The sequence below is a fragment of the Canis lupus genome, chromosome 13 (genome assembly GCF_048164855.1).
Source record: "Canis lupus baileyi chromosome 13, mCanLup2.hap1, whole genome shotgun sequence".
Taxonomy (NCBI): Eukaryota; Metazoa; Chordata; class Mammalia; order Carnivora; family Canidae; genus Canis; species Canis lupus.
The window spans coordinates 6272695-6298247 of record NC_132850.1 but is presented as its reverse complement, the minus strand read 5'-3'; the positions used below and the strand labels follow the sequence as shown (position 1 = coordinate 6298247).

Genomic DNA, 25553 nt, shown 5'->3' with positions numbered 1-25553 from the left:
GGCTGGCTCCAACACCTTTCACACTGTAGGCAGGTGCTAAAACAATATGCAAAATACTCGCTTTTCCTCCTGGCCCATGTTTGTAAGAGTGAAGCTAAAGCAAAGTGTAACTTCAATCTCTTATGTAACTGCCTCACTTAAGTCACTTGGGGAAGAGTACACAGTGTACAAACCAGGAACTATCAATTTAAATCTCAGGGGCGCCTGGCTGGCTCAGCTGGAAGAGCATCTATGTGACTCTCGATCTTGGGGTCTTGACTTTGAGCCCCGTGTTGAGTAGAGATTACTTAAATAAGACTTAAATTTTAAAAATTAACTTTCAGCATAACAATTTTTTAAAAACATTTTATTTTTAAAAAAGATTTTATCTATTCATCTGAGAGAAAGAGAGAGCATGAGCGGGAGTGCACAAGCAGGGGGAAGAGCAGAGGGAGGAGAAGCAGACTCCTCACCACCGAGGGGGCCCGACATGGGGCTCGATCCCAGGACCTTGAGATCATGACCTGAGCCAAAGGCAGCTGCTTAACTGACAGCCATCCAGGCGCACCAGCCTAACTTAGTTTCTTTTGCAAATCAGACTGTACCTACTTAATGAAAACATCACAAACTACCTAGAAGAATTCTAGAGTTTTGTATATTAGGGAAAACCTGTATATAGCTACTGTTAAGAGTAGCTATAAGTTATTACTTCAACTTTTTTCTTTAAAGGCCCTGGGACAAAAAAAAAAAAAAAAAGGCCCTGGGACTTAAGATTCAGATATCATGTAAAATATAAGAATTTAGGACACTGTGATCAGTTATGAATGCTAAAAAATTATTTGACAAGTGTTCCTATTCCTAAGGAGGACAAATCCAAGTTATTCCTTTTTGCTACAGTACCGTATCTATTCCCACTTTGCTTTACTCACCCCTAAACAGTGCCTGGCATGCAGTAGGTAGTCAGAGCCTACTATTTCAACATTTGTTGAAATAATTCACTATTGACTTTATCTGAGTATATGGGGTGTGGCGTGTTGGGAGCAGAAACAAGTACTGTACCAGATGCAAATGTACAAATGTGTATGAACAAAGTGCCCCACCCTCACTCAATCTGATAGAACCACAAGGATAGGAGTGAGGGGGCAAGGGGATTGGACAGATCCTGACTGAAGATGGTGGGAATGTAGAACCTTAACTGGCCACTGAGACGCCACTCTGGTGCACAGAGCCTTTTACACAGGAAGAAGGTAAATCAGCTCCACTCTGCTCCCTGAGGGCACGTATGTGCCTATGGCCAAGGGAGAAGGCCAGCCAGATAGTAAACCAGGAGGATGACAAAAGGAGCCAGCCTTCCAAACAGAAAACACCATCTGTGAAAGCAATAAAGAACATCCATGATCTTTAGAAATCCTTCTGTTTTTCTGGGAGGAGTTAGCTCTGGGAGCCAGGAGAAAAAAGGGTAGGAAGAAGTGCTGTTCTTATGGAACTCTACTAGAAACGTACAGGAGGAAGTTCAGTTCCTGCCTAATTCCCTTTTATCAGTCAACTGATGATGGCATTAAAAAAAGGGAAGCGTCACCTACAATAAATGGTAGCTCTCTATTGTATCACTAATGGAAAAAATGTCCCAGAAACTTTCAAGGAATTGTCCCCCTGCTCTAAACACTGTGAAATAGGAAAAGAATTATTGCTTTAAAATGACACTGAAATAAATTTCATAAAAGCGACACAGAGCCCGATATTTAATTATCTGCACTTAGAAAAAAATATTTTAAGACTTTGGTTCCCTGCTATTGTTTGTGATAAGCTAACATTAGTCCTACCACAGTGATTAAACAGCCTATAACCTTACACACAAAATAAGATGTGCAATTTTTGCTATTTCTTACTGCCGTTACAAGACTGGCATAGTGACTTTTAGTTTGCAGGAAAGCGTTAAGCAGTGATCTTGAGTCACTCTTTGGAGGAAATACTATTTCTACAGTCTAAAAACCACCACCGCCATTGACAAGAAAAAATCTTTAAAGAATTAGAGAATCTGCTGATGCTTATAGGAGGCTTCAACTAGTTCAAGTTCATTGTATATTATCCCCACGTGCCATAACCACGAAGCTAACAACATGAATGCCTTGGTTATCCCACAGGTCTGTAAGGCAACCTAACCCAGAAGTGCACTGGGGGACACGGAATCCCGCCCCTTTCTTGCTTGTGCCCTTTCATCTCAGTACGAGCTCCCAAGAGGAACAGGACAAAAGCCAGCCTAGGGATACCTGGTTTTCATGCCTGCCAGAAGGAAGTTTGAGATCAGAGCAAGATTGCTCACCCTAGAAACTATGCATTACCCACTTTGAGTGCAGCTGTGTAATTTCCAATTATCTGAGTTAATAGGCCCTGGCATCATCATACAAACCCCAGGCAGAGTGAATGCTAAAATCCTCTCTGGGTGACACCTGACCTCTCTGTCCACTGATGTCATTCCTATCTCATTACGCACTGTAAAAAAACAAAAACACACATGGTGGACAAATATTACCTAGAAAGGCACTCTCATATCTTACAGACTTTACATTATTCCTCTCTGATATCTGCAATCAGCATATTACAGAGATACATAAAACAAAGAAATCATAAGCAATCAAAAAAGAGAAAGAAAAAAAAAGGCATATCAGATCAGCTCGGTCCACCCACGAGGAAGTTAAGTATAGGCGGGGATCAGGATATGCAGCAAAAGACTCTCTCCCACTTTGCAGCTTCCCAACACGTCCTAGTGCCATTTTCCAAGTACTATTATACAGACTTTCCCTTTTCTGCTTCAAATTCACCATATGAAATAATATTTTTAGGGAATGAAATTCTTCTACACTGGATACGGTGAGAAGGCTGTCTTCCTTCGCTGTTACTCTAATGCCCACCATTAAATTAAGTAGAAATTCTACTGGAGAAAACTGTGCCTCCTTCATTTGGACCACAGCAATTTCTCCCCATCAGCAACAGAAAGATGGTGCCAATACTGACAAATTTTTCCTCTAGAGAAGTCCCTTCACTGAGCAGTGGTCATGGAAGCTCTGGGCAGGGGAGCGGGGCGGGGGTGGGGGGTGGGGGGGGCGGGTCTCCGGCCACTGACCTGTGCCGGTTTTTATTCTTTCGTTTTTTATGGCTGCTGTGATGACTCCCTGAGGAAGTAGAAGAAGCAGCCTTCTGAGGCTTCACGCCCTGCACAGATCCGTCCAGATCCTCAGGGTCCTCCTGGCTGGGCTCATTCTCCTGATTGTGGAAGTCTGGAGAAGTATCACTTTCCGTCCCACTGCCCGGCTCCCCTGGAGGGAATAAACACAAGTCCCAGAAGCATCAGCAGCACTCCTCAGGCAGTCTGTCCGTCAGCCAGGAGAGAGGTTATTGAGCACTAATATATAAAAAAAGACACTACTTCCCATCCTCCAGGACCATACATTCTAACTGTAAGGAAAATACTTGCTGACAGAAGATATATATACAGTCAAAGCATCAAAGTTACCAGAGTTCCGGAAACACAGGTAATCTGAAACAGTGTAACCAGAGGCAATCTCCCTAAGGACAGCTGGGGGATGGGGCTACAGGAGCATGAGGACCTCTTCCTGGCTGCGCAAGGGTCATTTAAACAGCCAATACACTAATAGGATTAATAATTACACAAGAAGCCTGGGTTCCATGGTAAATGAATATCTATTTTTTCCTGAAAGGAATTTCTTGAAACTATAATAGATAAGGATGGAAAAATACTTTCACTTTACTCAACTATTGGAGGAGTCCAAATATACATGGGTTTTCCTTTTTGTATTACTGTTTCTAAAAATTGTCAGAAGGGGTTAGGTGGACAACAGGACCAGGGAGCGGTTTTCTTCTGTTTGTATCTTCACTGTATTATAAAGCGCTGGGAAGGGATGTCAAATGCAGTAGCACGTGGGTAAAAGAGGTAAAGAAATGGTTCCCCCCCCCAAAAAAAAGAAAGAAATGGTCCCCAAAAAGCAGAAGAGAGAAACGGAACCAAATCTCAGAAATTATGGAACCCTACTTTTGAACATATCTTGAAAGCAACAGAAGAGGGAGCTCTACAGCTGTGAAGCTAGAAAAAGTATGCTTATGAATCCTGCTTCTTTAAGGTTCAGGAAAACCAATTTCTTTTTTTTTTAATATTTTATTTATTTATTCATGAGAGAGAGAGAGAGAGAGAGAGAGAGAAAGGCAGAGACACAAGCAGAGGGAGAAGCAGGCTCCGTGCAGGGAGCCCAATGCGGGACTCGATCCCAGGACTCCAGGATCACGCCCCGGGGCCAAAGGCAGACACTAAACCACTGAGCCACTCAGGGATCCCCAGGAAAACCAATTTCATATAAAAATTCACCAACTTCAAAACTTACTACCCAAAACTACAGTAACCAAGACTGTGCAGTACTGGCATAAGAAGAGACATACAGATCAATAGAACTCAAAGTCCAGATACAAATCCTTACATACATTTTTTTTTTAAGATTTTATTTATTTATTCATGTGCAACACAGAGAGAGACAGAGAGGCAGAGACACAGGCAGAGGGGGAGCCCGACGTGGGACTCAATCCCGGGTCTCCAGGATCATGCCCTGGGCTGCAGGTGGTGCTAAACCGCTGCGCCACCGGGGCTGCCCAAATCCTTACATACATTAAGGGTCAAATGGCTTTCAAGGATACAAGACAATCCAATGAATCATCTTTTTGATAAATAATGCTGGGACAAGTGGACACCCTCAAAGAAAAGAACAAAGCTGGACCCCTATCACACTATACACAAAAATTAACTCAAAAATTTCAGGCCTAAACAGAAGAGTCAAAAACGTAAAACTCTTAGAACCTATTGATTAGGCAAATAGTTTTAGATATGACCATAAAAGGAAGCCTAACAAGAAAAGAATACATAAATACGGAAACCTCATACATTGCTGATGGGAACAAAAAAGGGTGCAGCCACCTTAGAAACTGTTTGGCAGTTGCTAAAAAGGCTAAGGATACAGTTACCAAATGATCCAGCAATTCTACTCCTAGGTATAAACCCAAGAAGAATGAAAACAGGTTCACACAAAACTCGTCCTGAATATTCACAGCAGCACTATACGTGGTAGCCAAACGAGCACTAACTGATAAATGCATAAATAAAATGTAGTATATCCATACAGTGGAGTACTATTCAGCATTAAAAAGAAATGTAATAGTAATACATGCTTTGTTATTATTGTGGTAAGAGCCTATCGTTTATAGAAGTGCCATACAACCCAGCAATCCTACTTGTGGGTAATTATCCAAAAGAACTGAAATCACAATTTTGAAGAGATACCTGCATTCCTATGTCCACCGAAGCATTATCCACATTACCCAAGGTGTGGAAAAAACATAAATGTCCACCAATGCATGAATGGATAAAGAATACACAGTATATAAATATAGTGGAATATATAATTAAGCCTTAAAAAAAAAAAGAAAGAAAGAAATTGTCATATGCTACAACACAGATGAACTGGGAGGAGATCATGCTAAATGAAGTAAACTAGTCACAGAAGAACAAATACTGTCTGATTCTATTTAGGTGAAGTATCTATAATAGTCAAACTCACAGAGGCATGGTGGCTGCCGGGGGGAGGGAGAAATGGAGAGTAGAAAGTTTCAGTAACGCAACATGAACAGGCTCTAGAGATGTGCTGTACAACACTGCACCAGTGGTTAACAGCATCATATCAGGCACTTAAAAACCTGTGGCAGTCAGGGCACCTGGCTGGTTCAGTCGGTAGAGCACAAAACTCCTAATCTCAGGTCATGAGTTCGAGCTCATGCTGGGGGTGGAGCCTACTTTTAAAAAAAAGCAAAACCATGGAACTTGTTTTTAGTGTTCTTTTTTTTTTTCTTTTTTTATAAATAATCTTTTTTTTTTTTAATTTTATTTATTCATCATAGTCACAGACTGAGAGAGAGAGAGAGGCAGAGACACAGGCAGAGGGAGAAGCAGGCTCCATGCAGGGAGCCCGACGTGGGATTCGATCCCGGGTCTCCAGGATCGTGCCCTGGGCCAAAGGCAGGCGCTAAACCGCTGCGCCACCCAGGGATCCCGTTTTTAGTGTTCTTACCACAATTTTTAAAAGCCTATCATTTGGAGATACATACTGAAACGCGCATTCAAGAAAATATGATGTCTAGGATTTTCAATGTAACACAGGGGGTAGAAGAGAGTGTAGATTAGACGTGGACAAGGCACTGACGATGGTCTGAGATTGGGACAGTGTGATGGATACACATGTTTTTTTTTTTTTTTTATTTGCACAGATTTTAAAAATTCACTTTAATAAAGAATTAAAAAGCATTTTCTTTCCCCCTGTAGATTATCCCGATAATATCTATAACAGGCCTTCCCAAGCTAGGCTTTTAGTATAAATGGTGATACTCTTTTTGGAAAGTCTAGGATGTTTTCCAAAACCAAAAACCAATCCCTGATTCACCAGACACCAACAATTTGATTCCATTCTGACACTTACTAACAGAATTAGGGTAGACCCAAAGGTTAAGGGCTCAATCCACAAGTGGGACCCCAACTTTAAACACTAGTTTCGGGACGCCTGGGGGGCTCAGTGGTTGAGTGTCTGCCTTCGGCCCAGGGAGTGATCCCAGGGTCCCGGGATCGAGTCCCACATCAGGCTCCCTGCAGGGAGCCTGCTTCTCCCTCTGCCTGTGTGTCTCTGCCTCTCTCTGTGTCTCTCATGAGTACATGGATAAAATATAAATAATATAAATACATACATACATATTAGTCTCAAGTCCCAGGTTTGTTACAATAGCCCTAAGAACTCAGGAATACAATTTACCTACTGTTAACAATCTATTATAAAGGACACAACTCAAACATAGCCAAATGCCTAGGGCAAGGTATGGGGAGGGGCAGGGAGCTATCGTGCCTTCTCTGGGCACACCACCCTCCTAGCACCTTACCTCGTTCACCAACAAAAGCTCAAAAGCTCCACAGTTTAAGGGGTTGTTGTTTGTTTTTTTTTTAATTTTATTTATTTATTTGAGAGAGCGAGTGTGCACAATTGGGGGGAGGTGGGAGGGGGAAGGAGACTCCCCACTCAGCAGGGAGGCTGATGCGGGGCTTGATCCCAGGACCCTGAGATCATGATCCGAGTCAAAGTTGGAGGCTTAACCTATGAGCTTAACCAACTGAGCCAAAGTCAGATGCTTAACTGACTGAGCCCATCCATAGTTCAGGGGTTTTTAAAGAAGTTTCATTGTACGGTCATGATTCATATTAAGTCGTTGTCTACCGGTGATTAATTCAGTCTCTGGCCCCTCTCCCCTCTCTGAGGTTTGGGGTAAGCCTGAAAGTTCTAAGCCCCCATCCTGAAGCTCTCTAGGGGCCACCAGCCATGAGTCATCTCCATTAGCGTACAAAAATTTCTTTTGTATGCTAGTATATGCTAGTCATTCTTACCACTCAGAAGACTCCAACAGTTTTAGGAGCTGTGTGCCAGACCAGGGACAAAGGTCAAATATATATTTCCATTAAATCAAAGAAACTGTGCTGTATTTATGAAAATCACTCTTTGACACACTAATGCCACTTCTGGGACAGTCATATAGAAATAAAAAGCCCATTACAAACAACCAAGTATACAAGGAACTTTCCTGCAACATTGTTTACAGTGGGGAAAATGGACACAGTGTGAATACTCACCAAGAGGAGGCACAACCAGACGGCTGGGTATTTTTAGCTTTTGAAAAGAACATGAGGTTATAACAATAGCTAACAGAGAGTCCTTCCTAGAAGCCAGGCACTGTTCTCTACACTTTAAATGTATCATAGCCATAACCCTCACAGAAACCTCTACAACTGTGATGACTATTTGACAGAAGGAACAGAGGCTGGAGTTTAAGAAACTTGCCCAAGATCACACAGCCAATAAGGTAAAGTCAGGATTCACTCAAAGATAGTTTGGCTCCAAAGCCCACACAACACATCACTATTCTATATGCTAGTCTATGCACTCAACCTGCAGGAACCTATGTGATCAGTGAAAAAGCAGGTAATATGTATTGTTGGATCCAATTTTTTTCCTTAAAAAAAAAAAATCCCTTTTATGTGCATAATTAAAATTCCAAGTTAAAAAAATCCCCACCTCTGTGTATCTGTGTGTGTGTATGTTAGGATAATGCCAAGCTGTTGATGTTGGTTACAAGGTAATTAACCTATTTCATATTCACCTCTAAATAGTTTTACTTAGTACAATCAGAATATATTACTTTTCTAATTAAAAAAAAAAAAAAGCCTCAAACAAAATATAGAAAGAGGAGTCTAAAGTGGTGGAGAAGGGACAATCCAGAAAGCCTTCTTCTCCCATAGCCAGTCCTATCTTTATGCAGGTAAAAAATGTCATCTCTAAAACTGCAAATGGTGGAGGCACTGGTTAGGGAGGGAACAGGCTGATGGAGCATGAGGTCACAAAAGCTCTGGATTATAGAAAAGACGAGAGAGGGGCACAGGACTGAGTAGGCACTGGACAGGAACTGAGGATTAGCTAAAAAGGTGGGAGACAAGTAAGAAAGGCAAGTTAGATACAGCAAATTTTGCCTGCACTACAATTCTATTAAATGACATTAATGAACCAAATCAACTGTTTCCTCATTTTGGACCAGCTGCTATGGGAGTACTGAGTAAATGGATGAGGCGGTCATGTTCTATAAGCACCCACGTGCAAACACATACAAAACAGCACAAATCAAATCAAAGCCCTATGAATGGAGAATCCACCTGTGTTACCTCTCTGAGAAAGTAACATCCCAGGCAGTAACAGATGTCCCAAAGGACTGATATGGATATTAAGTTTCACAGGAGCCAGAGAAGAAAGAGTGGATTATGCAAGAAAAGCTTCCCTGAGGGGTGGAATCTGAACTGGACTGGATAAATGAGAAGCCATAATAAGGACAAGAAATAGCACAAGCAAAAGCGCAGAGATGAGAAAACACAAGGTACATTTGGGACAAATGAATCAAACGACATCTCTTAAGCAAAAGGCTTGAGAAATAAGAGGGGCCTGAAGGAGCCTTAAAGGATCTGACTTAGGGAGACAATGTGAGATGATGATTAAAAGACCGGACTTGTTGCTTCAATTTTCAGACCCTGTTTCGCCATCTGTAAAATAGGAAATCTTTCCCTACCCTGAATATCTCTTATGGACAAAACAGTGGGCTCGACACTGGAGGTACAGCAACGTTCTCTTACTTTCAAGGAACCTAATAATCTGTACCTATCCTCAAGAAGTTGCTCTAAGGAATAGATGAGATAAATACAAGTGTCTGTGTAATGTGTCTAGAACACAGTGTTCAAGTCTCGATATCCTTGAGATATACAAACATGCCAAGTCAAATTCTAAACAGGAGACAGTTTGCTGTAAAATAGTTGCTAACAGGACATAAGGCAAAGTCGTCAAGTATTTCTAAACAGAGACGTGACATTCAACAATGAATGTTTCCTGAATTCTCTGTCTAAACCCATGTTTTAGGATTATGGGGCTAGAAGTGGTTTATAACAGGGACTGCAGCCAGGGAGATTAAACACTGTTAAAATATAAAGTGCGACCACAAAGTAAAAATAATTGTCTTGGCTCATGGAAGCAGAAGGATGAGAGCAAAAGGGGTGCGTTACGACACCCCTAAATGCAGCAGCAAGTCAGTCCCCTATGACACTGTTACGAGGAAAATACACCTAAGTTCATTCCTCGTTGACATATAAGTAAGCACCCTGTTTTTAGAGTAAAGAATGTCAGATTTTGAGGAAGTGTAATACACCTACAAACAAGGCACTCTCCTTATTTAAAGAAAAAAAAACCAAAATACCTATTGAATAGTGCCAAGGCACTTTGATCAGCACAAAAACTTTAAAGGAGGAAAGAAAGATATCCAACAGTGCTTCACACAGCCATTTCCTTATCCACTGGAATGATGTAAATGCTGAGGAAAGATCTAGTTTAATGAAAGCTTCAGAGGAGTCTGATAAAACAAACAGCAGAAACTATGCTGATCCTTTAAAGAAAACTGGATAAAATCTGCCTGTTTGTTTTTCTTTTATTCTTTTTACAAAAACATACAATGCTTCACTGATTTGCATAAAAATCCCCTTTGGGGACCCTGCTAATCCTCTCTATCATTCTAGTTTGGGTAAATAAGCCAAAGGAAGCAGAAAGTTATGCATTTTTAAAGAAAATTTTCCAGAATGGTTTGAAAATAAAATGCCAAAAATGCCAAACTCCAAGATCCTTGAGATCTAAAAATGTGCAACTCAAAATTCTAAGAGAAAAGAATGTGCAGTTCATCACCATCAAAAATGAAGAACACAAGAGTCATTCCACAAATTTGTTATGCAGAAATTCTGAAACACTGGAGAGATTCTGTACAAAGGAAAAACAGCAACAGGTGAAGTAGACCATTTCTCTCATGGAATTAAACCTTGGTTTGAAACACCTGGGTCTTTCAAGGACCCTCACCTTGGTTTAAAGAGATATAAGCACCCAGCAGAAGAAAACATGAAGTCTTTGGAAGATGGCACCTTTACCCTCACTCTCAAATTATTCCAAAAATATTTGAAGTTACGATGAGCAGTACACAGTCAAAAATAACAAGGCACACAGGAAAATTAAAATGAAACTTTATGAGTAATAACCGGCAGAAGCAACAGACAACAGACTTCAGAGATTGAAATTTAAAACAGAATATACAACAACTGGGTTTACTCTGCTTAAAGAAGCAAAAGGAGGGATCCCTGGGTGGCGCAGTGGTTTGGCGCCTGCCTTTGGCCCAGGGCGCGATCCTGGAGACGGGGGATCGAATCCCACATCGGGCTCCCGGTGCATGGAGCCTGCTTCTCCCTCTGCCTATGTCTCTGCCTCTCTCTCTCTCTCTCTCTCTCTCTGTGTGACTATCATAAATTAAAAAAAATTAAAAAAAAAAAAAAGCAAAAGGAAGTTTAAAAATTGCAGAGAAAGCTACTGAAAAATTACATAGTAGATTTTAGAAATAAATAAGTGGAATTTCTGGAAATTAAAAATGTAGTAACAAAAAATTTGAAAATCAAGGAAGGTTTAACAGCAAGTCAGACTCAACTGAAAGAATTGGTGAGCTGGCAGGTGGCCCAGAGACAAAGACAGAAGACATGCAAGGGCTGATAACAGACATAAAGAAATAATAAGAAAGTTTAACATGCATGTAAGCAGAGTAGGAGAGACAGGAGAGAGCCCAGAGAAAATGCAGTATCTGAAGAGGTAACAGAACTGATGAAAAAATATTAAGCCAAAGAGTCCAATGAAACCCAAGCCAGATAATTTAAAAGAAATTCATACTTAGACACATTGTAGTTGACTGCAGAAAATCAAGATGAATATAAACTTAAAAAATAGGAGTAACAGGGAAGCCTGGGTGGCTGTCCCACATTGGACTCCCTGCATGGAGCCTGCTTCTCCCTCTGCCTGTGTCTGTGCCTCTCTCTCTGTGTGTCTCTCATGAATAAATAAATACAATCTTTAAAAGAAAAAGAAAAAAAAAGGAGTAACAGGGGTGCCCAGATGGCTCAGTGGGTTAAGCATCTGACTCTTGATTTCAGTTCAGGTCATGATCTCAGGGTCCTGAGATCAAGCCCCATGTTGGGCTCTGCACTCCCAGGGAGTCGGCTTGAGATTCTCTCTCCCCCTGCCCCTCCCCCTTCTCTGAAAAAAAAAAAAAAAACCCAGCAGGAGGAAATGATGACAGGTCTTGAGACAGAACTCAACAGAATTACTTTAAAGGGGCTCTGATCATTTGAATTCATGAACTCCAGTATTTATGTACTTCTCTATTCTAAAAAGAATTCAAAGCAGTTTACCAAGATCCATATAATAAAGTCCAATATAATACATTTAAAATGAGACAAGTAAAACAAAGAGGAATAGAAGACTTAATAAGCTGGATGCAGTACTAAGACTCATTCCCAAAACATAGGCTATAAATTCAGATTTGCTTTCTAGATGAGAAACACTGACCATTTGAGCACCTATACAAAGAAACAGTCCATTAACAGATATTCAGTAAAAATCAACTTGTTCAAGGAAAACAACTATTTTTTTTTAAGATTTATTTATTTACTTGATAAAGAGTCATAGTGTGCACGTGCAAGCAGGTACAGGAGGAGGGGGCAGAAGGAGAGGACAGGGAAAGAATCAGATTCCCAAAAAAAGACTAAAAAAAAAAAAAGAATCAGATTCCCAGCTGAGTGTGGAGCCTGATGGGAGACTCGACCTCACAACCCTGAGATCATGACCTGAGGGGAAACCAAGAGCTGGAGACTTAACCAACTGAGCCACCTGGGCACCCCTCAGGGAAAACAACTATTCCTAAAAGACACAGTAATGAGGGACGCCTAGGTGGCTCAGTGGTTGAGTATCTGCCTTTGGCTCAGGTTGTGATCCCGTGGTCCTGGGATCCAGTTCCACATCGGGCTCCCTGCAGGGAGCCTGCTTCTCCCTCTGCCTGTGTCTCTGCCTCTCTCATGAATATATAAATAAATAAAATCTTAAGAAAAAGATATAGTAATGAGTAATGATAGTAAACATGCACAACATTCTCTTATAAAAGAGTGGCACATTTAGCAGGACCAAAATATAAATCAAAAGAAACTTTATAGGGAAGACCAAGAAACACCAGTGTGACCTATTCCCAGGATGTGACCCAATTCAAGGGGAAGATCTCAGGGGAATAGATGGCCTGCACATGCTTCAGAAAACCTTTAATTCCTAAGTACTTGTCTCTCAGCTGAGCTTCTGCAAGTAGTGGCTTTAAGGGTCGTTTCTTCACGAGTACCTAGGTGCAGCCATTCTGTGGACAGATGCAGAACTATCCACTGAGCCAACAGGAGGATTATAGGCTATCATGAAACTGAGGAGTCAGACATCATTCCACCTCAACTCACAGGAGTGAGGTCCAGTCTTGTGACCTCAGAAAGCAGATAATACTAGCTCTACATCCTAGAAGTGGCAAGCGATTGAAGAGAAATAAGATGTAACTTATTTAAACCGTAGCAAAAGAAAAATCAAAGGGATCAAATGTTATATAATTGATTAGGCCGGCAGAAAGGAGTCAAAGGTGCCTACAAAGTCTTGAATGAGGGAAACCAGAAATACTAACAGAAAAACTGGGCAGACAAGTTTTGAAGGAAACAGAACAATTCGGTTTTAGAGAAAATGTTTGAGCTTGAATATCTGAGTGGAAAGAACTAGAAGACATTTTTCTACTTAGAAATCTGAACACAGAGATAATAATCAAAGTCACTGAGAAGTTCTAATTCCCAAACTACCAATATCCTATTTCCTCCAATCACTGGATCAATGCAAACACAAGAACTGAACCCCATAAGATACACCATCTGAAAGAAGTACACAGCCATGATACAAAAAGCAGGTTATGTTTCAAAGTGACCCACTGTACAGGAAGAGTGTCCAATACAGCTACCCAGAGTCTCAGAAAGATAAATGCACAGATCTGTATTCCATCACCAGACCTTAGAACAGAATTAGACTGGATGGCTTACATAGAATGATACAATTTCTTTACAAAGTAAATACTATCTACCCTATGTTTTATATTTAAGAACACATAGGTACATTCTGTTCACAGGATCAGATTTTCCTAAGAATTATTAAAGTGGGGACATGGAGAGTTATCAGATATGTCTGAAATTAAAAAAAAAAAAAAAAAACAAAAAAAAAAAAACAAAAAAAACTCCCTAACACTTATCAGCAGCGAAGACATATCTCTGTGTCTTTGAATAGCTACAGTCAACCTCTGCATGATAGAAGAGGCTAGAGGGACACGGTTTCTTCCTCCACAACAACAAAAAGACAGGATTAAGGAGACTTAAAGGTTTCCCTAACTTCTAGAAAAAAGAGGCAAGAGTATAAGAGATGTAGTCTTCAGAGACATAGTCGGATAGGAGGTAAAGACAAACCTAAAAATGAAATAATAAAGAAGTTAAAAAAAAAAAAAAAAACTTACTCTTTTCAATGAGCTGATCCTGAACTCCTGCCAATGCACTTACTGCCTAAAAGAAAAAAAAAAGAAGAAACCTGTTACTAGAAAAATTATCACAGACCTCCGGAGAGCCCCCGGACAGCAGGGAGAAAGGGAACTAGCAGAAATTTAACTGAGGGGTTTCTCCCCAATGGGCCACAGAAAGATTCCCCCCACTTCACTTACAGCTGCCGAAGTAACTGAGGATTTACTGAAGAGTCGCTCAGCTTCCTTAAACTTCCGGTTCCTTCGGTCGTTTTTGCTATTGGAGTTTCTAAAACACACACAAGAAACTCATAAGCACCAAGCTGAATCTATGGCTCGAGTTGAGGATGGCCCAGGGCACAGTAAGGAACTCTCTCACTGTCTTTTTTTTTTTTTTTAAGTTACGAGCTTTCAGACAGAAATGCCTCCACACCTTCTGGAGTGACCGACAGGACCCTAACGCTAAATGCCCACCCAGACAGCAACGGTTTCCAGCGCATAGGGGGGTGCTCCACTGTGGGACATTACTTCAGTTGGGTCACTGTCATTAACATTTTCATATGTATTTGATACTTATTATTAAAAACGGCTAGCATAGACTAGTGATATGAAATGGTTTTGTCAGATAAGCTTAATGTAAAAAATGTAATGAGGGATGCCTGGGTGGCTCAGGGGTTGAGCATCTGCCTTTGGCTCAGGGTGTGATCCCAGGGTCCTGGGATCGAGTTCCCATCGGGCTCCCTGCAGGGAGCCTGCTTCTCCCTCTGCCTGTCTCTGCCTCTCTGTGTCTCTCGTGAATAGGGAAAAAAAAACTTAAAAAAAATTTAAAGAACAAGCCAGGGTTCCTTAAGGAAATGGCTGGTCTCAGTTCTGGGATAAGAAAAGGGCAAGGTGAGGCTAAGAGACCCTGCTAGGACAGAAAGCAGCAAAATGCCTGAAGACTAACAGAGTCTAATAGGGTCACATCAGCAGGACAAAGGAGGCTTCCTCTGGCCATATTTGGGACAAATCAAGCACTGGAAAGGATAATGATGGGTGTGTTTGCTTCGTGAAAAGTCATCAAACTGTATGTTTATGACGTATGTGCTTCTCTGCATGTATTTCAGTAAGTTTATAGCAAAAAATAAACCTCCACAATAAAAAAGTAACGGTACTAGATTCCCACACACTGATTTTTTTTTTTTTTTTAATCACTGGTCCTGGGGCACCTGGGTGGCTCAGTCGGTTACATGTCTGCTTTCAGCTCAGGTTGTGATCCCAGGGGCCTGGGGGGCTCTCTGCTCAGTGGGAAGCCTGCTTCTCCCTCTCCCTCTGCCTGCCACTGCCCCTGTTGTGCGCACTCCCTCTCCCTCTCTCTCTGTCAAATAAATAAAAATCTTAAAAAAAAAAAAAATCCATTGGTCTCTAGTGATACTAAAGAGAGAAGGCCAGAGATACAGAACGAAAGGGCGAGAAGATATGAAGGGAAGATTCTTCTTTCTGAATACCAGTGATCCATGTACCAGGACGAGTAAAATCAGAATCCACAGTACATCAAATGAGTCGGGTAAAAATCAACAATGGATACTAAAACCACTGAATAAAAATTTGGAAAAGCGGTATATTCACACTGCCTAAAAGTACAGCCCCCAAACTACCTATAAATTACAGAGAACAAATAAATTTTTACAACGGAGAAATCATATGCTCCATCTTTGTACCAATAATGGGACAATCTGACACTATGTGCCTCCCAATAAAATTGAGGTAAACAACACACCAGGCATACAAATCATTTATGCAATATTTTCGCCAAAAATCCTTAAAGGATCTCTCATCACAAAAGGAAAAATCTGGAATTGGAACATTCTGCAAGACAGTGTCACGAACAACTTTACTGCCAAAAAGGGTGGGGGACTCTCTTAACTCTCTTAAATGAAGAGACAAGAGAGACATAATAGCCAAATATTGATACATGAACACTGAAGGGATCAAAACAAGGTAGCAAAGCATGTCGGGGACAATTAGGGGAATTTGAATAAAGACTATAGTAGATGATACTATTAATGTAATGCAATTTTCTATATGCATTAATTGTGGTTAGGTAAGAAAATATTCTTCTTCAAAAAAAGAAAAAAAAAAAAGGGCAGCCTGGGTGGCTCAGCAGTTTGGCGCCTGCCTTGGGTCCAGGGCGTGATCCTGGAGGCCCGGGATCGGGTCCCATGTCAGGCTCCCTGCATGGAGCCTGCTTCTCCCTCTGCCTGTGTCTGCCTCTCTCTATGTATCTCTCATGAATAAATAAATAAAATCTTAAAAAAAAAAAAAAGAAAAGAAAATATTCTTAGGAGGTAAATGCTGACATAATTAGATAGCAAAGTGTCGTGCTATCTGCTTAAATGGTTAACAAAAAAAAGTATGGAGGAAAGGGATGATATAACTATAAAGGGGTAGCAGGTGGGAGATCTTTGTGGTGATGAAATACTTCTGTATCTTGATTGCAGTGGTGCACGCAGGTGGTGCACGCAGGAGTCTACACGGCAGTGACAATTACACACACACATACACATTGTACCAATGTCAGTTTCCTGGATTTGATATTCTACTACAGTTACATAAAGCCCAACCATCGGGAAAGACTAGGTGAAGGGTACACGGGACCTCTGTAATATTGCTGCAACTTCCCATGTATCTGTAATGACATCAAAAATTTTTGACTTTTTTTCTTTTTTAAGACAGAGAGAGAGGAGGGGGAGGGGTGGAGAGAGAGAAAGAAAGAGAATCTTAAGCAGGTTCTATGCTCAGCATGGAGCCTGACATGGTGCTTGATCCCATGACCCTGAGATCATGACCTGAGCTGAAATCAAGAGCCAGATGCTTAACTGACTGAGCCACACAGGTGCCTCTAAAAATTTTAAGTATAGATATGGGTATGTGGGGATCCCTGGGTGGCTCAGTGGTTGAGCACCTGCCTTCGGCCCACGGCATGACCCCAGGGTCTCGGGATCGAGTCCCATGTCAGGCTCCCTGCAAGGAGCCTGCTTCTCCCTCTGCCTGTGTCTCTCATGAATAAATAAATAAAATCTTTAAAAAAAAAGTATAAATATGTGTATGTTTATATACATTAGAGAGAAAGCAAATGTGGCAACATGTTAACAACTGATGAAAGCAGGTCACGGGCATCAAGTGTGCACAGTACTATTTCAATGTCAAACCTGAAGATGTTTAAAACGTTTAGACAGTTCTAAATAGTTATCACTAAATTGTAATATGGTCAGCACACAGGGGTGGCAAATACTGTAAAGGTGAAACTCATGACTGATTAAAAAAAAAAAAAAGGGAAACACTAAAAAAGTGATACGTCAGGTACTGTCATTCGCTGTGTTTGGTTTATGCCTCACACCACCCTGTACCACCGGCCCAACTTCCCCTGTTTCCCAGATGTAGGATTTGTCCACAATTACTCAGTGAGGCAGAGGCTGAGCCAGAGTCCACGTTGGACCCCAGATGGCTTTTCACACCACCGCTTTACTGCCGCCTCCCTCCAAAGCTGCTACCAAGAACGTAGATAATCGGAAAAATAAATAACGACTGGGGGCACAATACCAACAGGCCTGTGACACTCACTTTTGGTTGGTCAGGTACCGATCCCAGCCGCGGATGATATTGCCGTACATCTGAGTGTCTTCCAGGTAGCTTCCTTCAAAAGCATAGATCTGTCTCTCCAAGTTCGCCAGTGTTTCCTGGGAGACGGGGGAAAAAACAAGGACATGGATGGATAATACCTTTTAAATGCAAACGTTAATTCCGACCAGACCAGACCCTTAGTATTAGCCCGAGACCTTCGAGGTCCCCTATAGTAGAGACCATCCAGGGAGGGGAAGGGAGACCAGCTGTGGGGAGAGGAAGGCACTTTTAGGTTAACACTGTGCAAACCTTAGACCTGTCTTGCTGGAGCCCTTTGGGAATAGAAGGGAATGAAGAGAGCCTGTGTCTTGCCCCCCCCCCCCCCAAAATGTGCAAAATTTTGCATATGCTTCAGAGGGTTCATGGCAGGGCAGCTGTCAAGAGTTTCCCCCCATCCCTGGGTGGCTCAGCAGTTTGGCGCCTGCCATTGGCCGAGGGTGCGATCCTGGGGTCCCGGGATAGAGTCCCGCGATGGGCTCCCTGCATGGAGCCTGCTTCTCCCTCTCTCATAAACAAATTTAAAAAATAAAAAAATAAAAAAATCTTAAAAGAGTCCCTCCCCGCCCCCCAAAAAATGTGCAAGATTTTGCATATGCTTCGGAGGGCTCCTGGCAGGCCAGCTGTCAGCAGGACTTGAGCAGCCTCCACGCCCACGCACAAAGGCGCTGCCGCTGCTGGCGCGAAAGGGGTGAGCAGCCCCCCAGCCGCAGCCCCGGCTGTCAGTTGTCATGGAAACCTGCAAGGGCAGCCGCAGGTGAGCCCGCCTCGGCGGTGCGCGCGTCGCGGGGAGGGGGCCCGGAGCCTGGGGGAGCCAGGGCACAGCCTGAGTTGCCGGCCGGGTCGCGGGCCTCACCTGCCGCCCCCCCCCGCGGAGCATCGGAGGCACACCCCCCCCCCCCCGAGCCCCGGGACCTAGGGCCTTACCTGCCCCCCCCCGGAGCATCGGAGGCACCCCCCCCCAGCCCCGAGACCTCGGCCTTACCTGCCCCCCCCCACGGAGCATCGGAGGCACACCCCCCCCCCGCCGAGCCCTGAGACCTAGGCCTTACCTGCCCCCCCCCCCCCCCGAGCATCGGAGGCACACCCCCCCCCCAGCCCCGGGACCTCGGCCTCACCTGCCCCCCAGCATCGCAGGCCCCCCCGAGCCCCGGGACCTCGGCCTCACCTGCCCCCCAACATCGCAGGCCCCCCCGAGCCCCGGGACCTCGGCCTCACCTGCCCCCCAGCATCGCAGGCCCCCCCGAGCCCCGGGACCTCGGCCTCACCTGCCCCCCAGCATCGCAGGCCCCCCCGAGCCCCGGGACCTCGGCCTCACCTGCCCCCCAGCATCGCAGGCCCCCCCGAGCCCCGGACCTCGGCCTCACCTGCCCCCCAGCATCGCAGGCCCCCCCGAGCCCCGGGACCTCGGCCTCACCTGCCCCCCAGCATCGCAGGCCCCCCCGAGCCCCGGACCTCGGCCTCACCTGCCCCCCAGCATCGCAGGCCCCCCCGAGCCCCGGACCTCGGCCTCACCTGCCCCCCAGCATCGCAGGCCCCCCGGAGCCCCCCTCCCAGCGCACCGCCCCCGAGCCCCGGGTCCGCGGGAGGCCCAGCGCACAGCCGCCCCCGCCCTGCCCCCGCCCCCGCCGCCAGCCGGGCCGCTCGGGCCGCTCGGGCCGCGGAAGGCGCAGCCGCCCCCAGGCCTCCGGGCTCCGGGCTCCGGGCTCCGCGCTCCCGGCCGCGGCGCCGGGGGAGTAACGGCCGCGGCGCGATCGGGCCGGGGCCTGGGGCCGGGGGCGGGCGCCGGGCCCCGGAGGGCCGCCCCGCCGCCGGCGCCTCACCGCCAGCTCCTGCTTCCGCTTCACCAGCTCCGCCAGCTCCCGCCGGGTGTCCGGGATCTGCGGCGGCGCCGCCTTGTTGTGCATCGCCATGTTGGGCTGAGGCGGCGGCGGCGGCGGGCTGGGGGCGGGCCCTGCGCGCCCTCGCCGCCAGGGGGCGCCCGCGCCGCACTGCGCCTGCGCGCGGGGTCTCCGGGTCTCCGGGGCGCGCGCCGGCCCCGCCCCCTCCCGCCGGGGCCCCGCCCAGGTCTCCGCCCTCCTCCCGCCCCGCGGAGCCGGGTCCCGAGGGTGCGGCCGGGTGTCGCCCCGGTGTAGACCTCGCCGCGGCCCCTCGGAGGGCAGCGCGCGCAGGGCCGAGGTCACGACCCGCCGGGGCCGACTCCCCCGCGGTCCAGGCCGGGCCCGCGAAGTGCAGGTAGTAAGAGGGCTTACCGGCGCCTTGGCACCTTCCAGGGTCCTGCAATGTCCCCATCACGACCCGGATTTTTTTTTTTTTTTTTTTCATTTTTCATCCCCCCCCACCCCCCACCCCCGCCTTGCTTGGAAGTCTGGGCTTCTACAGCCTGTGGGTCGGTGATCTTCCCCTGCTTCGGAGACATTCTCATCTTTAGGTATTCCTGGGCCTCACTTTCCTCTCCTTCTGGAACTCAAATCAAATGTAATAATCCTTTATTATTGTTTTTCACCCACTGGTTTTTTTTTTGTTTTGTTTTGTTTTTTTTTTTGGTCTCTCTGCTGCATTCTGGATAACTTCTCTCCTGTGTTGATCTTGTAACCTGAAATCTTGCTGAACTCCCTTATAATTCTGGGAGGGTTTTATTGCAGATTCCTTGATTTTTTATTTTTTGATTCTTTGATTTTTTTTTTACGTGATCTCATTTGCAAATAAAGGTGGTTGATTTTTTTTTTTTTTTTCCTTTCCAATCTGTATGCTTATTTCTTTTTCTTGCCTTACTGTGCTGGCCAGGACTTCCAGTTCTACATTAAGAGAGGTCACAGTCTTTCACCATTAAGTACGTTAGCTATACTGTTTTTCTAGATGCTCTTTATTAAGTTGAGAAAGTTCCCCCTCTACTTCTGGCTTATTGAGAGTTTTTTTTTTTTAATTTTTATTTATTTATGATAGTCACACAGAGAGAGAGAGAGGCAGAGACACAGGCAATGGGAGAAGCAGGCTCCATGCACCGGGAGCCCGATGTGGGATTCGATCCCGGGTCTCCAGGATCGCGCCCTGGGCCAAAGGCAGGCGCCAAACCGCTGCGCCACCCAGGGATCCCGGGCCACCCAGGGATCCCTTATTGAGAGTTTTTATCATGAATGGGTATTGAACTTTGTCAGATGCTTTTTTCTATGCCATTGACACAATCATTTTTTCTCTAGTGTCTTGGGATAGTGGATTATCTAGATTTATTTCCATTATGAACCAGTTTTGCATATCTGGGCTGAACCTCACTTGGCCAGTGTGTATAATTCTTTATATATATATTTTTAAGATTTATTTATTCAGAGAGAGAGAGAGAGAGAGGCAGAGACACAGGCAGAGGGAGAAGCAGGCTCCATGCAGGGAGCCCAACACAGGACTTGACCCCAGGTCCCCAGGATTACACCCCCCGCTGCAGGCGGCGCTAAACCGCTGGGCCACCGGGGCTGCCCTGTATAATTCTTTTTATATGGGCTGGATTCAATTTGCTAATATCCAGAATTTTTGTGGCTAAAGTTTTGGGGATATTAGTCTGTAGAGTTTGGTTCTTTTCTTTTTTTGTACTGTCCTATTTGGCTTTGATATCAAAGTAATAGTATTGCCTGATATTCTAATTTCTGGCAGAGATGGTATAGAATGGTGGTAATTTTTCTTAAAGTTTGGTAGGTGTCTTCAGTGAGACCATCACCATCTGGGCCTGGATATTTCTTTTTTGGAAGCTTTTTATTTTAATTTTTAGTTAATTTGTTTTAGAGAGAAAATAGAAGCAGGAGGGGCAGAGGAAGAGAGAGAGAATCTCAATCGGACTCCGTGCTGAGCACAGAGCAAGACATGAGGCTTGATCTCACAACCCTGAGACCTCCCCCTGAGCTGAAACCAAGAGTTTGACCCTTAACTGTACCACCCAGGCACCCCTGGAAGCTTTTTAAATTACAAATTCAGTTTCTTAAATAATTATAGGACTATTCAGATTATTTTGTATCGGGTCAATTTTGGTAATTTACTTTTTTGAGAAGTTGGCCCACTTCATTGGTTAAATCTATGTGCATGGATAATTTCCATCTTCCAGTTCACTAATTCTCCCTCAAGCTTCTGTTAACGCCACCCACTGATGGGTTTACAGTTGTTGTATTTTTCATGTTTAAAAGCCATTTCTTGTTCCTTGCATTTTCAAGTTTCTCTCTTGAGAATAGTAACATGAACGTTTTATAGTATAATTCAAGTATCTGAAGTCTTTGAGATTCAGTTTGTTATTCCTGTTGGTTTTCACCTACAGGGCATGCTTTTAAAAAATAATTGTATCTTCGCAGGAAAAGAAACGTGGAAGTAACTCGAGGGGGGGCGGATTTAAAAAGTCCCTTCCTCCAAAAAGTAGTTTCATTTACTTCTATCATATACCTGGAGGCATCAATAGTACAGGGTCATCTTAAACCAAGTTCAAGGCTTGAATTTTCCTGAGCTCCTAGGCTGCAGATCCCTGGGAGGATTTGATTTCTGGTCACCCCTTTTATTCTGAAAAGGATAGCCCTTTTGGCATGCCAGCTTTTTGTGGGAAACATCTTCTAACGGTCTATTCATTGTACGTGGGCTCTGGGTTTTGATTCTGTCCCATTCAACGTCGGGTCAGGTCTGATTTGCTAGAATCAAATGTGGTTTCCAGGCATCTGTGCTCCATTTCTCCCTGAATTCTTGTTTATCTTCGCTTTAGGCCTGATAACATTTTTACTAATTTGTCAGTTCTTGGAGGCTTTCATAAATTTTTTTGCTTATATTTTATCCAGAAGTTTTGGCTTCTTGCAGGATTCACATACACACACAAAATAACTTAGTCCATCATTAACAGAAACCAGAAGTCTCATGACTGTTTCCCCTATTGAACTTCAAGTGCTTCCAAAACCTCATTAGTTTCTCACCTCAGGCATTTCGAAGTGCTAGCCTCTCTGCCTAGAAATACTCCTTTTTTTTTTTTTTTTTTTTTTTCCCCAACCCCACTGACCTCTTCTGGATAACTGTTCATTCTCCCCTGACCCACGAGGCTTTGTTAAATCCTATTTCTCTCTGCTTCCATAGTCCCCAGTGCCTCTCCTATCTAACACTGTGTGTAGCTGCTAGTTAAACGGCTCTGCAAGGGCCAGACCTTATACATCTCATAACTACATAAGAGGCAGTAGATCACAGTGGCTAAGAGCATGGCACCTGGACCCAGGGCAAGTTTGAATCCCTTAATCTCTTTGTGCCCCGGTTTTTGCATCTGCAAAATAGACTAATAATACAAGCCTCATAAATGCTCATGTGAAACTGTGAGAACTGTGCCTGTACCTAAGAAAGTGCTCCTAAGTATTAGCCAGCTTTATTGTCAAAGTCTCGCTCATGCTACTTGTTAGGCACGTGAATATTGAATGTTTATACATTTTTATGAATCAACATGATTTCCAAGTAGTTCTGACTTGGTGACGTGAATGGCCCTGAAAGGCCCATCCACTGTGATCAATCAAGCAGCTATCTTTCCCCTCAAATCTGTCCACTAAGCACTGCTGGGGAGCTGGGAGGGAACAGTCTAGAGCAAAGACCACTGAACCAGGACTGAGGTGGTTTCTCATCCTAGCTTCTACCCCTGCCTTGATGTGGGACTTCAGGTAAACAGCTTCATTTTACAGAACTCTTTCCACGTACCCCCAACTCCAGTCCTGCTGTCCTGCAGACTGCTCAGTCTGTAACAGTGCCCTCTTCTACTGGTCCAGAATCAACCTGTTCTCCAAAGCACGTCGCAAATACCAATTCTTGCACAAGTACATCCCACTCCCAGATGACTGCTCCGTTTCTAATTTACAGCTGTAACTCAACTGTTAGCACAATAAACTTACGCAATCATTTGCTGGATTGACTCATTTGAACTTTAAATGTGAACAAATCAACAGTCTTTTTCGATTGTTTCCCCCTTGATAAATGGAAACTTTACCCAAGAGACCAGATGAAGCTTTAAATTCCAAAGCTTTCATTTAAATCAAGTAGGCTTCCTGCTTTTATAAATGCACATACCCAGCCAGCAACATTACGGGTTCGGAACGCCATCATATAAGCAGGCGTTGCTGGCTACGGTGTGCAAATCAGACTTTGGCTTTCATTAACATGCCTTCACCTCATTCCTCACGTCCACAACTAATTTCCACAAAGAGAAGAATAGTAAAAAAAAATATAACTGTATCAAATAATTATCAACCTAAATTATATATTTCAATTCTAAGTCTTTTAAAACCAAGCTTTATTGTATACTGGCATACTCCATACACTAATACGAAAGTTAAAAAAAAAAAAAAAACTCATTATCTGAATTGACTACTCTTTTACTTATCACCAGGATACAATAAAAGTATTTGAAAGCTACAGTACCAGTTGCTCTTAACAAGGTGTCTTTGTCCATGTTCAAATGAAAGAAGTAGGTGACTAGAAAGAGGTTGGATGGGGAAACCTGAAGATTCTGTCCTAGACTTCAGAATTGTAGACCACCACAAAGGATTTGGGGCAGGGGCTCAGAAACAAAGGGCTGTTTTGCAGATAGCTTGGTTTTACACCAATGATTTGTAGCCATGGGGGGGTGGAGGGGGCAGGTGGAGAAAAAGAAAGTTGCAAATGGCTAGGAGGAACAGGAGTTTCCAAGGAAAGAATTCAAGAAGAAAGCTTTAGGATTATGTCAACTTTGAATAACAAGTCCACTAGTGATATCTGGCTTTGGAGATGGGTCTTATCTTTGACTCTTTTTTTTCGCCCCATATTTATGAGAGTGAGAGAGAATGTGCGTGCATGTGCGTGCACAGAGGGGAGGGGGGGCAGCGAGGGAGGGGTGGAGGGAGAGGGGCAAGCTGACTGCACTGAGCAGGGAGCCTGAAGCAGGGCTCCATCCTAGGACCCTGAGATCGTGACCTGAGCCAAAGTCAGACACTTAACCGACTGAGCCACCCAGGTGCCCTGACCCTTTTTTTTTTTTTTTTTAATTTTATTTATTTATTCATGAGAGACACAGAGAGAGAGGCAGAGACACAGGCAGAGGGGGAAGCAAGCTCCAAGCAGGGAGCCCGATGTGGGACTCGATCCCGGGTCTCCAGGATCACACCTTGGGCCGAGGAGGCGCTAAACCACTGAGTTACCCGGGCTGCTCCTAACCCAACAGGTCTTAAACAAAACAAAACAAAACAAAACAAAACAAAAAAACAAAACAAAACACCATATGTGGGAGGGGGGGCACCTTTCCAGATGTTTGGCACAAAGAATCTATTAATGCAGGAAACTATTCCTCCACTTAACCAAGTTTACTTCACAACCAGACCTCTTATTGAAGAACTTAGGCCAAGTGGTCATCTATCATGCTGCCCAGCAGTGAAGCCCAAGGCTATCTGGAAGCAGTAGTAGGAGCACAAAATGAACAGGAGGCCTGGGAGGCCAGGTTAGTGCCTAATCCGAGCAAGAGAAAGCCATCAGTCTGGATCCATCAAAGCAAAACCTACCCTACCCCCCCCCCAAAAAAAAAAAGCAAAACCTACCTTTCAGGCATGCTCGTATGTAGTAGGAGGTCTAATGGCAGATAGGAGATAGGAAAGTAGCAGTCACAGTAGCCAGTGTGGAGTACAGTGGGGGCGGGGGGGGGGGGTACTAACTGCCGTTTCCTTGTTGGAGCCTCCCTACATCTAACTGATCTCATTAAGTATTCACTCTTCAAGGGGATCTTTTCATTTCTTTTGCATAAACACTACTCAGCACCTAGCCCAGAGTCCACATGGGGGACCTTAAAGGAAAACCAATGGTAAGAAAGACAATCTCACAACATCTTA

At 44.3% G+C, this 25553-nt stretch overlaps 1 protein-coding gene across 7 annotated transcripts in view; it reads right to left on the bottom strand.

The window, feature by feature from the left end:
* Positions 1–19687, bottom strand: part of MEAF6 (MYST/Esa1 associated factor 6) — a 29263-nt gene extending 9576 nt beyond the window's left edge. For 5 of the 7 annotated variants that reach the window (XR_012005389.1, XR_012005390.1, XM_072771900.1 and 2 more), the window contains exons 1-5: positions 19530–19687; positions 17650–17765; positions 14248–14335; positions 14047–14092; positions 3104–3296 (exon numbers count right to left, since the gene is read on the bottom strand). Coding sequence is in view for 3 of the 7 variants with exons in the window: in XM_072771900.1 (XP_072628001.1) it covers positions 3104–3296; positions 14047–14092; positions 14248–14335; positions 17650–17765; positions 19530–19619 (533 nt within the window). In the remaining 4 variants the exon portion in view is untranslated. Of the gene's footprint in view, positions 1–2389; positions 2473–3103; positions 3297–14046; positions 14093–14247; positions 14336–17649; positions 17766–19529 lie in introns of all 7 variants that reach the window. The other 2 variants (XR_012005391.1, XR_012005392.1) reach the window with 2 other exon arrangements.
* Positions 19688–25553: the final 5866 nt, after the last annotated feature.